The sequence below is a fragment of the Trachemys scripta genome, chromosome 2 (genome assembly GCF_013100865.1).
Source record: "Trachemys scripta elegans isolate TJP31775 chromosome 2, CAS_Tse_1.0, whole genome shotgun sequence".
Lineage (NCBI taxonomy): Eukaryota > Metazoa > Chordata > Testudines > Emydidae > Trachemys > Trachemys scripta.
In genome coordinates this window covers 187,113,109-187,127,625 of record NC_048299.1, presented here as the reverse complement: position 1 = coordinate 187,127,625, position 14,517 = coordinate 187,113,109, and the positions used below count along the sequence as shown (strand labels likewise).

Here is a 14,517-nt window from a genome sequence, read left to right as displayed (position 1 = left end):
AATTGCCAATTTGTGATAGTTCCACTGTCTGGTGTTTTACAGCAGTTCTCGGGATGCATTACTCAGCTCAGAGGAGTTCATACATCACAAGAGCTTTAACAGAACTGGAGCTTCTTGAAACCACAGAAGCTATTTTTATTATTAATTCTGTGCTTCACTTCATCTTAAACACTACTTAAACAGTGGCAGCTCTCTGAACTTATATTTATAAAATTATTTGCAATTATATTTCTCAATGTATCTTCAGTTATAGATATTAATATATAGTATCTATCGCTTTACAGTACCTATTGCTAAAATGGGAGAAAATATTTTTAGGTAATATTTAGGTGAAATGAAGGACAAGGTACATAAGAAAATGCTATCTATTTGTACAACCCCCTTACACCCCCGTCTCTCTCGATCTCTCAATATACTGTGCACACAGAGCCAAAAGAATCCATTAGAACTAATGACAGTCAACTCCATTACGCCTAGTGTAGTGATAGCAGTTATATATATGAGAGGTTCTATTTCTGCAAAGTCATTGTAATAAGCACACTGAATGAGATCCTTTCAATAAAGAATAGATCACAAGATATTTCAATGCAACTTCTTTAACATTCCCATATTTAAAGATTACATTGATCATTATTATAGTGGAAGTGACAGCAATCACATCATCAATGCTGCTACCTTAATTTTGGCATTTCCTATTCGCTAGTGCTTAACTCTGCCACCTTTCTACTGAGGCAGATTTTTTCTATTTATTGTACTTGGAGTTCATATTAATGATATTGCAATATCTCACTAGGCTACTATTTACATTATTTGCAGCATTTGATCTGTAGATTTGTCAGAAAATTAAAATATGTAATGTAAATTTTAATTATGAGCCAACTACTATTTCTTACATATTTGAACTTAGAAGAAAATCAGCATAATGAAACAAAATACATTTAGGGTTAACGTAGACACATGAATTTGTCATCTTTATTATTTTATTGCTGAAGAGTGCTTGGGATTCACTGAATTAATTTCGTTTATTTTGTCATGGGGGGAAGTATGAAATGTTATGTGAACTCCACATATGCCACATATTTTCATGGTAAAGTTCAGCAAGGCATGATATAAACATAACAATTTCATTTTGGGTGGCACCAATAAGGTCTAACAGGGAAAAAAAGCAGCTATATTGTTTATAAAGTTGTATAAAACCAGAAAGATGCTCATTTTGAAGATGGATTTATAACACAATGAGTTAAAGGAGTTTCTCTAGTACTTGGGTTGCATCGGGAGGATTATGATCAATACTGTAACACTTTTAAATTGCAGATTGTTGCCTGCAGCAGGTAGGGTTCCCACTGAAGTCAAAATGATTATTTCCATTGATTTTAAAAGTAAGCAGGATCAGACTCTGACAAAAGTCTACACTTCCCCAATTCAGGCCCAATATTGCTCACCTTATTCATGCAAATAGTCCCATTTATATCAACAGAATTACTCATATGAGTAAGGAAAGCAAGACTGGCCTTTTCATTCAGAAAGTAATTTATTTATTTTGCTAAGAAAGCAGACTTTCATTTTGCTGATACTTGATTATAAAAGCATTAAATCAAAGGATTCCCTGTGTTAAGTCCACCCAGCCTTTCTGTGTATAATTGTGGTTGCGATGTACTTGTTTCTCTCACCAACAGAAGTTGGTTCAATAAAAGATATTACCTCACCCACCTTAACCCCAGGAGTTTATAACAGTGTACCAAGATCTTTTTAACAGGTAGTCAATGATCATAAAGCAATATTTCAATCATTCTGATTCATGAAACTGCATAACCAAAGTAAGAGTCAGGTCGATCAAAATTATGTGTTTATCAGTCAGACTCATTCATTAAACAAAGACCTTTACTTATTAGGCCAAATACAACACTAGAATAAATGGGAGTCACACTACTATATACTAGGTCTGCAAGTGGTCCCACTGCCTAAAAATGCAAATTGTCCCATGGACATGCACTGTATTTTTAATATATTTATAGTAAATATTATTTTCATAGGTTTTATACTGACAAATCATTGCCCATGAAAATGATATAACTAGCTCATTAATGATGCTGGATTTTTTAAGTCTATCATATACTTTGCCAATTTGGTCAAGTGTAAACAGAAGCTTCTCCAATAGAAATTGGATGTTCCTGTTTAAAAGCAGAAAAGATAAAACAGACAAACACAATGTAACTCATGAGTGTTTCCTTGATGTGGGTTTTTTTTTGATTGGTTGGTTGGGAGGATGGTTTCTGCATACCCAGGTCAATGCTGCAAGCTGCTGACCACTTCTGAGAAATGCTTAACTCCCACTGCTTTCAATAGGAGTTGAGGGCACACAGCGCCTTGAAGGGTCAAGTTCAAACTCTGCTTGTACTTGTCACAGTGCTAGAGGAACTGAACAAGGTACACTGACAATATTTCTCTTTTCCTAATGCAGCTCCTGGCTTCCACCATCCAAAGGGCACCACTGTAAAAAAAAAAACAAAAAAACAAAAAAACAGGGAGCTAAAGCTTTCCTACTAGAGCTGCAGGGAGCCTGTCCTGTCTCACCTTTCTTAAGATTCTCATGTTGGTCGCTATTCGTGTTATGATCCCATTCTTCTGCTCCCTTAGGAAGTACATTTACATTTACTAACTCTCACACTGCTTACCAGCATGAAATTTACAACGTCATTTAGGCCAACATTAAATTGCATCCAATGAAATAAAGTTACTTTCATCAATCACTATTAAATTAAATTTACTGTCCATGACTACTGTATTAGGCTTTCTTTAGCAAGTCTGTTTGTTTTTTTGTTGAGTTCTACAGTGTATGTCTCGTCTCTCTGATACAGATATTGAAATATTACATTTACCATTGATGCACCCAATGACTTCAATGAAAGCCAGACTGGGCCCTCTACAGTCTTAGAAACTACTTTAGTAAAACAGAGTGGGGAGAAAGCTAACAGTTGCAGAGAATTCTCTGGGAAGAAAAAAAAACTATTCTCAGTATAGCTAGTGCAGAATAAGAACATGCTATTCAGTTTGCCTTTAATTTAGCATTTTATACAAGTTTTCTAACTCCCTCCCTTGGTACCACAACACAAGACTTGGAATGAAACAATAGGGAAATGAACAATAAATCAGAGGCCTTCCTCCACCTCAGAGACAGATTGAAAGCATGATCTATCCATTATTTTTAAATAAATGGTCAAGATAGAGGTGATGCACTTGAAAGGAAAAAGGAGATTCTACTGCATATTCTGCACTCACAGTGGCCTAAGTAACTTGCTAGAATATCTCTAGTTTTGGGAAGGGGTCCTCCTCTTAATTGGAATCTCTTGGCTGAGGCAAGAATCAGGGCTTGATCGGGCTCACCTATTCACATGAATAACCACAGTGAGGTCAATGGGACCTCATATTTGATTACGCTAAACAAGATTTGAAAACAAATCTGAGAGGCTATCTCAGAAACTCTAAACTCAGTAACTTGCTCCCACTTCAGTGTCTACTTGTTCAAAGGAGTCTGTCAGGTCTTTTATACCCCAAAATTAGATAAAAGAAACAAGTGGGTTTGCACTATCTAATTTTTATAAAATTGTTTTCATTATTTCTTTTTATTCAAATTGAAATAGTTTTCCCCCTTGATTTAAACATACCCCTGAAGAGTTTGTAACCAAATAATTGCAGCAGTGCACCAGTGCATGAGAACCAGAAAGTGTAACTGATTAAAAACAAAAAATTAAAACTGACCAGTCTTTTTTCCCTTAGCCAAGCTAAGTAAAGTGCCAAAAGTAAACAAACAGCATACATAGTGAAAATACAGTAGATTTTTAAAATTATTTCAGTTTTAATAATCTGAGGTATTAGAGCAAACACAGATAAGGTTTGTTTCTTTTTTAAATAATATTTTTTTTTAAATGGGCAATGTCCTTTAATGATAAATTTACAATGAAAACAACATGGCCATCATAATATTGAAATGCACTATGTCCACCATTAACATTCTGCAAATGTCCTTGCATTATGTTTGTAGTGGCGGGAGGGGGGGGAAACCTGACAAAATATAAAAATTAAATACTCAAATTACTTACAGACTTAATAGCAAGACAAATAAAATAAAATTCCTCTAATGAGCTCAATGAGCAAGAACTGCAGTATCTCCTAAGTGCACAATTTAATACTCTGACCCTTATATATAGAAGTGAAAAAGCAAGATGGACATCAAACCCATTTATTCTGAATCTTAAGTTAGTCGGCATTTTGGTTACATTGACGGAAAAAGGATGAATTTGAATTCAACCTGAGGTTTCGTCTTTTATCATTTGGAATCAATGACTTTTCCTGGCATACAGTACTGGATGGAGTCTGCACCCAGATCTCTTTGGACCCTGTGTGCTAAGAGGAGAAGCATATACAGACAATACATAAATAAAAAAAAATCATATAATTTGTGGTGCATTCACTGATGCTATATAAACTTTCAACCAGTTTTACAGCCTCAGGCCTCTGACAACCTACTACCATATGCTTTCAGAAATACTAGTGGTAACTGGTGATATACCTGATCCCGGTGGGGGAAAACAGGGATCTTCTTTTATTTAACTTGGAGAGGAAGAAGTTTGGTCTGTCATCTTTCAGTGCTCCCACAAACTGTATTTAAGCATTAATAAACACATAGAATAAATACATATCAGATAAAAGCACCAAAATACACTCAGTAATGCAAAGAAATTATATATTTTAGGGTATGGTCAGATAAGATATTCAAAGCCTCTACTGTTTCTTCTAGAAATGTCAGGATAATTCAGAAATGTCAGTTTCTTTATGGATTTGAGGTTATAACTCAAGAATCACATAGCTCCCTCTCTAAATGCATCTGTAAAGATCATTTGAAAAGTGCACATAGAATTGTTCATTGGTTAATTTTACTTGGAGCTACAAAGTATATATGTGCTTTGTTTTGTCTTATTGATTAATTTAGCTTACAATTTTTAGCACAAAAAATCAGAACACAAAAATAAGTTGTTGATGAAAAATATAAACACCACAAAACAAAATAGGTTCCAATCGTGCAAATTTTGCTTCACTGGATAAAGCACTTCTTGACACAATAATGTTCAGAATTCCCCCTCCCCCAGAAAATACAGGACTGAGACTGAAGCCATTTTTTTCTCTTTTTTTTCCTTAAGGCTATACAACACAAAGAAAAAAAAAATCATTGAAAGAACACTTCATCAGGTGGTGGATTCTTCTGGCTCCGGAGTGAGCCTTTGACAAGTGATTGTGTGCTCCGAGTTAATTGTCTCATCAGGACAACAACAACAACAACAGAAAGAAAGAAAAAAAGTCAATGATCCCAACAATAAAATCCGAAATTGACTTTACAATCACAGGTACAAATTGCTCAGGTCGATAATTTCATTTCTCCTAAAGATCACTGTCGTCTAAAACTAATTAGAGGCGCAGGTTTCCCGAGGAATTGTCAATATTCAAAGCAAATATTGGAGTTTAGAAGGTTATCATTCTTCTACCATGACAGTCTGACTGCGTGGTTGGAAATATCATCATGTTCTGCCAAGTTCAGGGTGTCATTAACGACTCAATCCTTGTTCTAGCTCAAGAATCTGGCTCCTATCTGGTCTTCCTTTATAGTGGAAAGACTAAGAAGCCAGAAAAGGTTGAGTATTTCCACCCTCCCATGAGGTTACCCCTTTCCAGTTTGAGATGCACTTTATCTTCTCTCTCCATGTGGAGCAAGACTCCATTGCTGGCTGCTTCTCTGGTGACATCCTGATCCCCTGCAAAAGCTGAAATCACTGGGTAGCCGTTTTGCATTAAACTTACCTAAAATGCAAAGAGACAGAATCTGAGTTTTCTCAATATTAAGTAATTTTTGTTTATGCACTTCATTAACCTTTCACACTCAAAAGCAACAGGTTTGAACTAATCTAAAAGTAATCAATTATTATTTTTATTTCATTCCATCATTTTATACAGCAGACAAAATGTTCACTTTAATAAACAGTAAATGTATAAATTCTTCACTTATTGTGCTTTTTATATACTAACTAGTGCTTATAGGTCCAAATTTTAAAAGCAAAGAGTACAGGAATGAAGAATCTTCAATGAAGTGTTTAAATTACTACCCACCTGGATAGTTTGTCTGTTATAGACCTTGACCACGTGGAAACTGAAACTATAAATCCCTTTTCTTGGTGCTACAAATATACTGGAAGCAAGATCAAAATGGTTGCCAATATTAACTAATACCTGGAAAGCAAACAAACAAAGTCAAATCAATTAAGTGCCAAAAAATTTTTTGCATCAGCTCCATGACCTATATAAAGCCTATTGGAAATGGTAATTGCAATACAATTAAACTGTACTGCAGGGGGAAGGAGTCAATTTCCAAGGCATTTTAAAAAGTATTGTAGTTCATAAAGTGATTTATTAACACAGTGACGAACCCAAACCTGTTAGACTGAGTGAAAACACCACAGCCCCAGTGAAGTAAAGGAGGGGAAGGCATATTATCACTGACAGACAAAGAGAAGGGAACAGTAACTCTCAAGTAAATGTGCAATGGATTTTTATATGGCACTCTTGGAACTAATTATGCCCTAAATTTAACGTGTTAAACAAATACATAACAAAATAGGACTTAAACATGTTGTAGCTGAGTGGAGGGATGGAGGAATTATATATCATTTCTGCCAATTCACTCCTCTCTTTCTCTTCCTCTGGAGGGTTGGTACCAATTATAACGGACTTGAATAAATAAGTGGGATGCATTATAACCACAGGAAGAAGCTCTGGCCATCTCAGAACCTGGAGTAAGGAATAGTGAAGACAGTTGCATGGGAGTGCACTCATACAATTAGAATGAAGTAAGGTGACCTTCTATACCAAGTTAATCAGCCAAACCACTTTACCAAGTGGAAAGGGGCAGGAGAGAATCTATGGGAAGAAACTGTTCAGGGTTTGTTACTGGTTTTTTTTGTTTTGTTTTTCTCCAGAATACTCCCCAATTTGCCATATTTACAATTAAGAGGAAATCACATTCACAAAATATCAACATCTACTCAGCCATTGCAAGAGAGGCCCACTCCTGCTTCCACTGAAGTTAATGATGAAACTTGCATTGAAGTCAATGGGATCAAGACTGGGCCCCCAGTTCTTCTGCCCAGTCTCCTCTCTCAGAAATCTACTTACAAACTGTTTGGGTGTTTTAAATGGACACGGATAAAACCCACACTATATAGTGAATGTGCCCACGTTTTGTTATCTATAACTAGGCAAGTAGTAAAATTCAATCTTTCCAAATTCAGTTGAGAAAAGCCGTTTAAAAAACAATAAAACCCAGGCAGACTAGACAACCCAAAGCAAAACACAACTGTGAACCTGGCTGAATGTTTCAAAAGGGATTTCTGAATGTCCTTATTCTTCATCCCCACCCTGGCTCTATCCACTCTCTCACAATATTCTATGGATTACCATTCCCTGTGCTTGTTAACATAAGAGAGTCACTAAAAGGAGGAAGGGGGGGGGACATTCAGAGTCCTAGAGTCCTATTAAGCCCTTCTTCCTTCCTTTCTTCCCATTTTCCTTTATTTCTCAACCTACTGCTCAGATGACTGGTGATCCCAGTCCCAGTTTTGTATTTGAGGGGTTGAGATGATGAAGGAAGAAGGGTCTGGCCAGTAGGTATATCAAACACCAGTTCTCTCTCTTTTCAATATTTTCTGTCAGACTATTAGATTTACAGGCTGTAATCCTTGTTTTACTTTTTTTCTGAACTGAAATTATGGATAAAATTAAAAAGCAACCCCCCTAAACAAATTAAAACTCTAACCTCCATCATTTTCCCCAATGAACTAAAGAAAAAATGAACACCATGAGGAAAAAGAAAATAGCTTAATTACTGTGGAAACATGGAGATGAAGTTACATGAACAAACTGATGAGAGCCAAATATATACAATAAAGGACGTACAGAAATCTCTGTCTCCATATCAAAGGGCATGGTCGAGACTCCTTAGTTAAGCTGTAACTGATTAAGATTTAGAGGGGTAGAGTTTTTGTTTGTTTGTTTGTTTGTTTGTTTTTGTTTAAGATACTAACGAGTTCTAGATCCATATGCAACAGAATAAATAACGTTGCAGACCAAAAATCAACCCATTCGTTAATCAGAACAACACACAAAAATCGGGTAATCCTACGAAATGGTAGGGGGGAATCCACGCAGGAAAGATACGATGAAAACAGAATGAGCTCAGGGTGCCTTCTAAGACAGTATCACCATTCTGCACTGTATATAAATCGTGCAAAATGAACCTACTCTTTCGCTACGCATCGTTTGGCTACTTTGACAACACAGGATGGGAAACCCCTTCACCCAGACAGACGCGGTAACATTGCCAAATGCACTCGGAATCGGCAGATTCACTGACTCCCAGTGAGCACGGGGGTTGCTATACTGAATGACCTACTGTCCTGAGGTCTGCACGCCCTCGCCCCCTTTAACTCCCATCAGAAAAGATTTGCTGGGAGCTTTGGGATCCTTGCCTGGAAGGCGCCATAGAAATGCGAAGCAGAAGCCTACATTATGTATCATTAATAATGAAAATGCAAACGCTTCCTAGGGAGGATGAAGTTGCTCAGCCGGGCCGATGCTTTCTGCAAACTCCATGCAGTGGCTGGGATGCAGGCGAGGGGACCACAGCAGGTGTGTGTGTGGGGTGGGGTCAGTAAGTGGGGAGGGTCTGGGGGGCTAGCGATGGGGGGTGGAGGTGCAGCAGCCCCCGGGGAGAGGGCAGGCTAGAGCAGGAGCTGGCTGACCTGGTCGAAGTAGATGGTCATGGTGCGGTTGCTCATCTCCGATGGCTCGTGGTTGGTGCTCCTGGTGGCCGAGAAGGCCACCTTGGCGCTGCCCGAGCGCACCGAGATCCCCAAGGAGGAGGTGATGGCCCCGTCCGCCGACGGGCTGGAGTCGCAAACCACCAGGCACTTGCCCTCCAGCACGATGGGCTCTGTGTCGTTCTGCGCACGCACCGGGCAGCCGGCGGGCAGAAGCAGCAGCAGCAGGGCCAGCGCCGCCGCCAGGCAGTAGCAGCAGCCCGCGGGCTCCGGCAGCGCCCCCCGCCGCCCTAGCCCCGGCATCTTCGGCAGGGGCCAGCAGCTGCTCCCGCTAGGCGCCGGCATCAGGGCGCAAGAGGGTAGGGAGGGGAGGCTGCGCCTGTTTCCTCCCCCGCTCTCTCTCCGGGGCAGCTGGCTTGGGACTAGAGCCGAGTCCTCCTCCTCCGGGCAGGGCAAGGAGGCGTCCTCACAGGACGGGCGGCACACAGCCTGGGAACGGCAAAGAGAGCAATCAGCCACCGATCCAGGGAGAACAGAGACACACACACAGCACTAGCCCCCGGCGAACCCAGCACCGCCCGGCAAGCGCGCACCCGCCTCCCTCCCTCCCTGGCAGGGTGTCACTAAGTGGGCACAACAGGTTCAGGAGATGCCTAAGTGCCGTGCCAGATGTCTCCTCTCCCGGCATACAGATCCCCCCGGGGGGGGGGGGGGGGGTGCTGCCATATCCCCCCCGCAGTTTGAGATGGGAAGGGAAAGTGCGCGGTAGTTGTATTTTTTCCTCACTCCCCACACTTTTAGCCTCGAAATCAAGCCAGCTAAACCCCATTGACAGATCCCCAACTAGCCTTTAATCCCCCTTGCAGAAGGCGGGTGTTTAAACCACCACCGAAGCGCCCACAGCCTGACTTTTTGTCACAGCTGCTAAGGTGCGATCCACGCCGGTTCTCTCCAAGCGCCAGGCGCCCGAAGAGCTTCACAGACAATGCGCTCTGCGCGCTTGCGGCTGCTTCGCTAATGTTAGCCACGCGATTTCATAAGCATTAATAAAAAAGATAAAATAAACCCTTTCCTACTGCAAAGCCAAGCGCTGGCATATTCCCGTCATTGCGGAGCTCTCTTTCCAAGCCCCGTTTGCGGCAAACATTTTCTTCTGAATTACGGAGACTTTAGGCACGGGCACCAATTTATACTTTTAATCTATTCCACAGGCAGCTGAGCTGTGATCTGTAGGGTGCCCGTTTGAAACTTACCGGTTCATTAACCTCTTGGGAGGGGAAAGAAAGACTAAGAAATCCCCCCTCCCTATCCTAGGAAACCAAATCGCATTTAGATTCTTTCTGGGAAGTTGCATTTCAGTTACCCTCCGTCTTCAACACAAATTAAATTCTCCGTGATGTATCCCCCCTCTCCCGAGACTCTACCCCAACCCCTCCTCCCCATGGCCGATGCATATTTTAAGTGGACCAGCTAGCGCCGGGATATTTTTGGTTACCTGGTAGGTCCATGATGGGAGCGTAGGGCTGGCTAGGTAGCTGTCCGTGAAGTTGTATTGCTTAGAGAAAATGAGCTGAGATGGTGCTGGCAGAAAGAAAAGGAAGCAGGACTCGCCTCATTCTCTCCCGCCCATTGCCAACAACCCCCCCCCCCACACACACACACACACACACTCCCTCCCTCCCTCTCTCTCTTTCACACGCACACTGACACCCGTCACTGCCTCACACACCAGGCATAGGGGCTGTAGACCACGCCGGCAAGACACCCCCCCTAGCAGGCTCACACCTCGCAGCCCTGCCCTGGATAGATCGTCCCAGCTGGAGTGTCCTGGCAAGGGTCAGAGCGGCCGGCCGGCTAACGCTCTGCAGCGGCAGCGAGCCGGGTTTACACCAGAGCCATCCCAGAGGAAACGCAAAACGGGATAAACTCTCCCCCAGGAGAAACCAGCTGGACGCGTTTAAAGGCCCGCCCCAGAGACAGATGGGGGCATCCCGCTGATTCCTTATTTGCTTTTAGAGCCCACGCCCCGGTTCAGTTGTAACTGCAGAATGGGGAGGGAGGCAGCCACCAGCGTGAAATCCATTCCTAGTGCATATCACATTGCTGAGAGCACTCCAGTTTCAGCCCTGGGCACAGCCTGAAGCAGGGCGAGGTCCCCGGGTTCCTGTCTCTGTCCCTTTAAAGCCCGCTCTTCGCTTAGGCACCAGCTCCTCATTTATTACAGTGCTTATCCCTGCGCCCCGGCATCCCATGGACAGTCACACACACACCCCGTGCAGCTGTCTCTGGCAATAGGCTGCCCCGCATGCCAACCGCGGTTGCAGAGTGCCACCTAGCGTCGCCTTGGCGATGGGATGCGTTCCTGTGGGTATCAGGAGGGGGCTGTTTGCGTTAGAAAGAGCAGCAGCAGCTCGGGAATTCGGGGAGGGAAAAAGAAAAACAGGGCAGAGCCCTAACCCTTAAATTAAGTTCTCTCCTCCCCTTTTCCCCCCAGTGCGATCTGGGAGGCTCGCAGAGCCTTACTGCTTTACAAAGCCAACACTGCCGTGATGATGAATGTTGCAGTCAAAGTTAGCATCGGTGATTACCGGCTGCAAAATATTTGCACATCTCAGTGCTGCTGCTAGGTGGTTATGGCTGAAACTAGGCAGAGCGAAGGAAAGCTTTAAAGATGAACCCTCTTGTTAAAGCAACATTTTAAAATACCATTTTTTCCCAAAGTATTTTTTAGTTACAGCTTGACATTTCCCTAAGATCCCACTACTCAGCTTTCAGCATAGGAAAATAAAATATCAGAAAACTTTACATAAGTCACTAATTAGTAACTGATGAGTGCCTAATGCTCCCCCGTAGGGCAAAATTTACAGTTATATATCAATGGCAAAATTCTCCTCTCAGAAATGAATGGGAACTAAGGATTCAGCTTCAATATACTGATTTAACCACATGTAGGGAGTTTTTATGGGTGTCTATGTGATGGTTTGCATCCAGAAATTAATTTTGCCCTAAAAAAAAAAAATCACAGCTACGCAATGTGCCAGGAATTCCAAACATATAGATTGGTATCATAAAGGAACATTTAATTTCAGATTTGTATAAAATTATTTTATTGGATAGTCTTCCTCTTGTGGATAGAGGCAACGAAACGAGGAAGCTGAAAATATACAGCATTAGCAAATATCAGAAACCCAAAGCAAGGGCCCGATTGTGGCTTTAAGGAATTATCCAATGTTGTAGGAGAGTGTGGGAAGGTCCATGGCACTGAAATTCTTCCAGGGATGCCCTCCTAAATCACCCCCACCCACCACATGTTGGCCTACTTTTGGTGGGCAGCTAGTATGTATATGCCTCGGACCCCAGTCATAGACTAGGACTTCCTTGTACGCTGTACAAACACAGAACCAAAAGACAGTCTCTGTCCTAAGGACTTTACAATCTATGTTGATTACTTCCTAAATTGGGGATCAGTACCATGTCACTGTTCTCGCTATTCTGCCCCCTTCCCCCCCCCCCCCATGCAGGCATCTACAGCATGTGGGCATAAAGGCGAGAGACTCCTGATGCCCTCTTTTTTCCACTGTAGCTGTCCTTGTGCGGGTGCACAATCTGATCTGTGGTTCCTAGCTGAATTCCCTCATTTTAAAAATAGTTAATAATATTACCTAGCTCTTACATAGCACTTTTTATCAATAGATTTCAAAGTGCTTTACAAATCAGGTCAGTACCATTAACCATCTCTAGTTATAACATGACCAGTAGATGCTCTCCCAGCATCAAAGTGAATGAAGAATAGAAGAATAAAAACAAGTTTTCTTTTTGGCCAGATATTTAATTATATAATTTTGGAGGTAATCACTAGGAAACAGGGCTCCCAATATGGAAATGTTATCTTGACTGAGATGAACATGCAGTCTGCATGGAGATCAGTGGCTGACATCACCACTTTTCCAATTTCTTTCTTTTGTAGGTGGTAATGCTGAACTTTTAAAATTTGAAATGAAGAGTCCAAAGTAAATGTTCACTGAATTACGGAGGGGGGGGGGGGGGGAAGGAGGGGAAGCAGCAGAAAATGTTCTTTAAAATAAATACATACAAAATAAAATTGATAGGTTTAATTTTAGGACTCTCAACCTGCCCCCCTTCCCACCCCCAATTTGTTGCTCATGAAAAACAATGAAAAATTGTTGCTCATGAAAGGTGCCAAATTGACAACCCTAGAAACTTCAGCCCTCTTCCTATGCACAGAACAGGTAGAGCACTGAGAGCAGCCTTGTACATTTCCTCAAACCTTTTCTGTCAACATGTCTCTTCCCTGGTCTGGAGGGTCCCCCTTTAAGGAGAACAGAGTTAATACCCACTCTTAACTAGTTGGCCATTCTGCTAAGACTTCCAGCAAAGCAGTCAGTTCCAGGTGTGTTGGTGGTTTTTATGATGTGGGTAAGTGTCTATTAGAAATTGAACAGAGACCACCAGCTCATTTCTTTGGGGTCATTTTTTTAAGTCAATACCAACCCGATTTAAACCAGTGATCTAAAGGTAAAAGGCTTCTCACCTTATCTGTTGAATCATACAGTCTTCAAGTTGTAAGAGTTCTTAATCAATAACTCCAAAATGTTTCCCTTGCATTAACTCATAACAAAATGTGCCACTAACTGCCAACAGAAAATAAATTGGAAACAAATATCAATTTTTGAAATTATTTTAGTAATTTAAATGTAAAGTTTTGGTGTTACAGGAGTGGGACAGACACAGCAACCATAGGAAATAAATAATAAAAAAGTCCCTTTCAGGTGAATCCCTCTCCCCAAACATTGGGAAAAGCTTGTGGCAAGGACGCAGAAGCACTTTTCTGGTTGTCCATGGTGTGGAAAACTGTCATATTCTTTGTTAAACTGGCTATTGTTAGATTGCTACATACGGAAACTTAATGGATTACATAGACTTTGAGGAGCATTCAATCCTGAATCTGGTCCCGCTGGTATAAATCAGGAGCAAAAGGAGTTACACTAACATCATAATTGACCCCTTTCTTTTTAGAAGCACAACTGTGAAATCCGATCTGTTGGTATTGATAAAGGAAGCATGGTGATGTCACTATTATCTCTAAAGAGAAATTCACATTCCGTGAGCCACACTTCAATCAACTGGGATTGAATCTTCCCTGCTTTACATGTGAATAGCCATTAACTTCACTAAGGCTATTCATGTAAGTAAAAGGTACCAGGCTCATGCCTCAGAGATGCAATATCTGTCCATCAGGGCAGGTTAGTAGTTACAGAAAAGAAAAACAAAATCACTGCCAGTTAGGATGAACAGCCTGCATCATATCTATGGTAGTTTGTAACAGGAAAGGTATATGTTTATAAGAAGCAAATATGTAGTTCCCTGATAATGTAATACTGTACCTATATTTAACTTTTTCAACATGTAAATAACAAACCTTTTTTTCGGATAAATTACTGTTAGAAAGCACTTACTTTATCTGGCTTCCTGACTCCCAGTGCCCCACACAGCAATCCTAGCATGTTGTATTTCCTTCTGAGGTGGCTCTTTCTGAAGCTTCAAACCTGAAGTTAAACTTAAACTTCCTCCTTGAGACATTATGCTCATTTATGAAATCATTTCAAGATTTGTCTTCACATGGAAAAATCAC

At 41.3% G+C, this 14,517-nt stretch overlaps 1 protein-coding gene across 1 annotated transcript; it reads right to left on the bottom strand.

The window, feature by feature from the left end:
* Positions 1-5,556: 5,556 nt before the first annotated feature.
* On the bottom strand, positions 5,557-11,138 carry CBLN2 (cerebellin 2 precursor). Its single transcript, XM_034762530.1, has 5 exons — positions 10,594-11,138; positions 10,360-10,445; positions 8,847-9,353; positions 6,160-6,279; positions 5,557-5,853 (listed from the first exon to the last, which is right to left on the bottom strand). The coding sequence occupies exons 1-5, from the start codon at positions 10,598-10,600 to the stop codon at positions 5,656-5,658; spliced, it is 918 nt and encodes a 305-aa protein (XP_034618421.1). The 5' UTR covers positions 10,601-11,138; the 3' UTR covers positions 5,557-5,655.
* Positions 11,139-14,517: the final 3,379 nt, after the last annotated feature.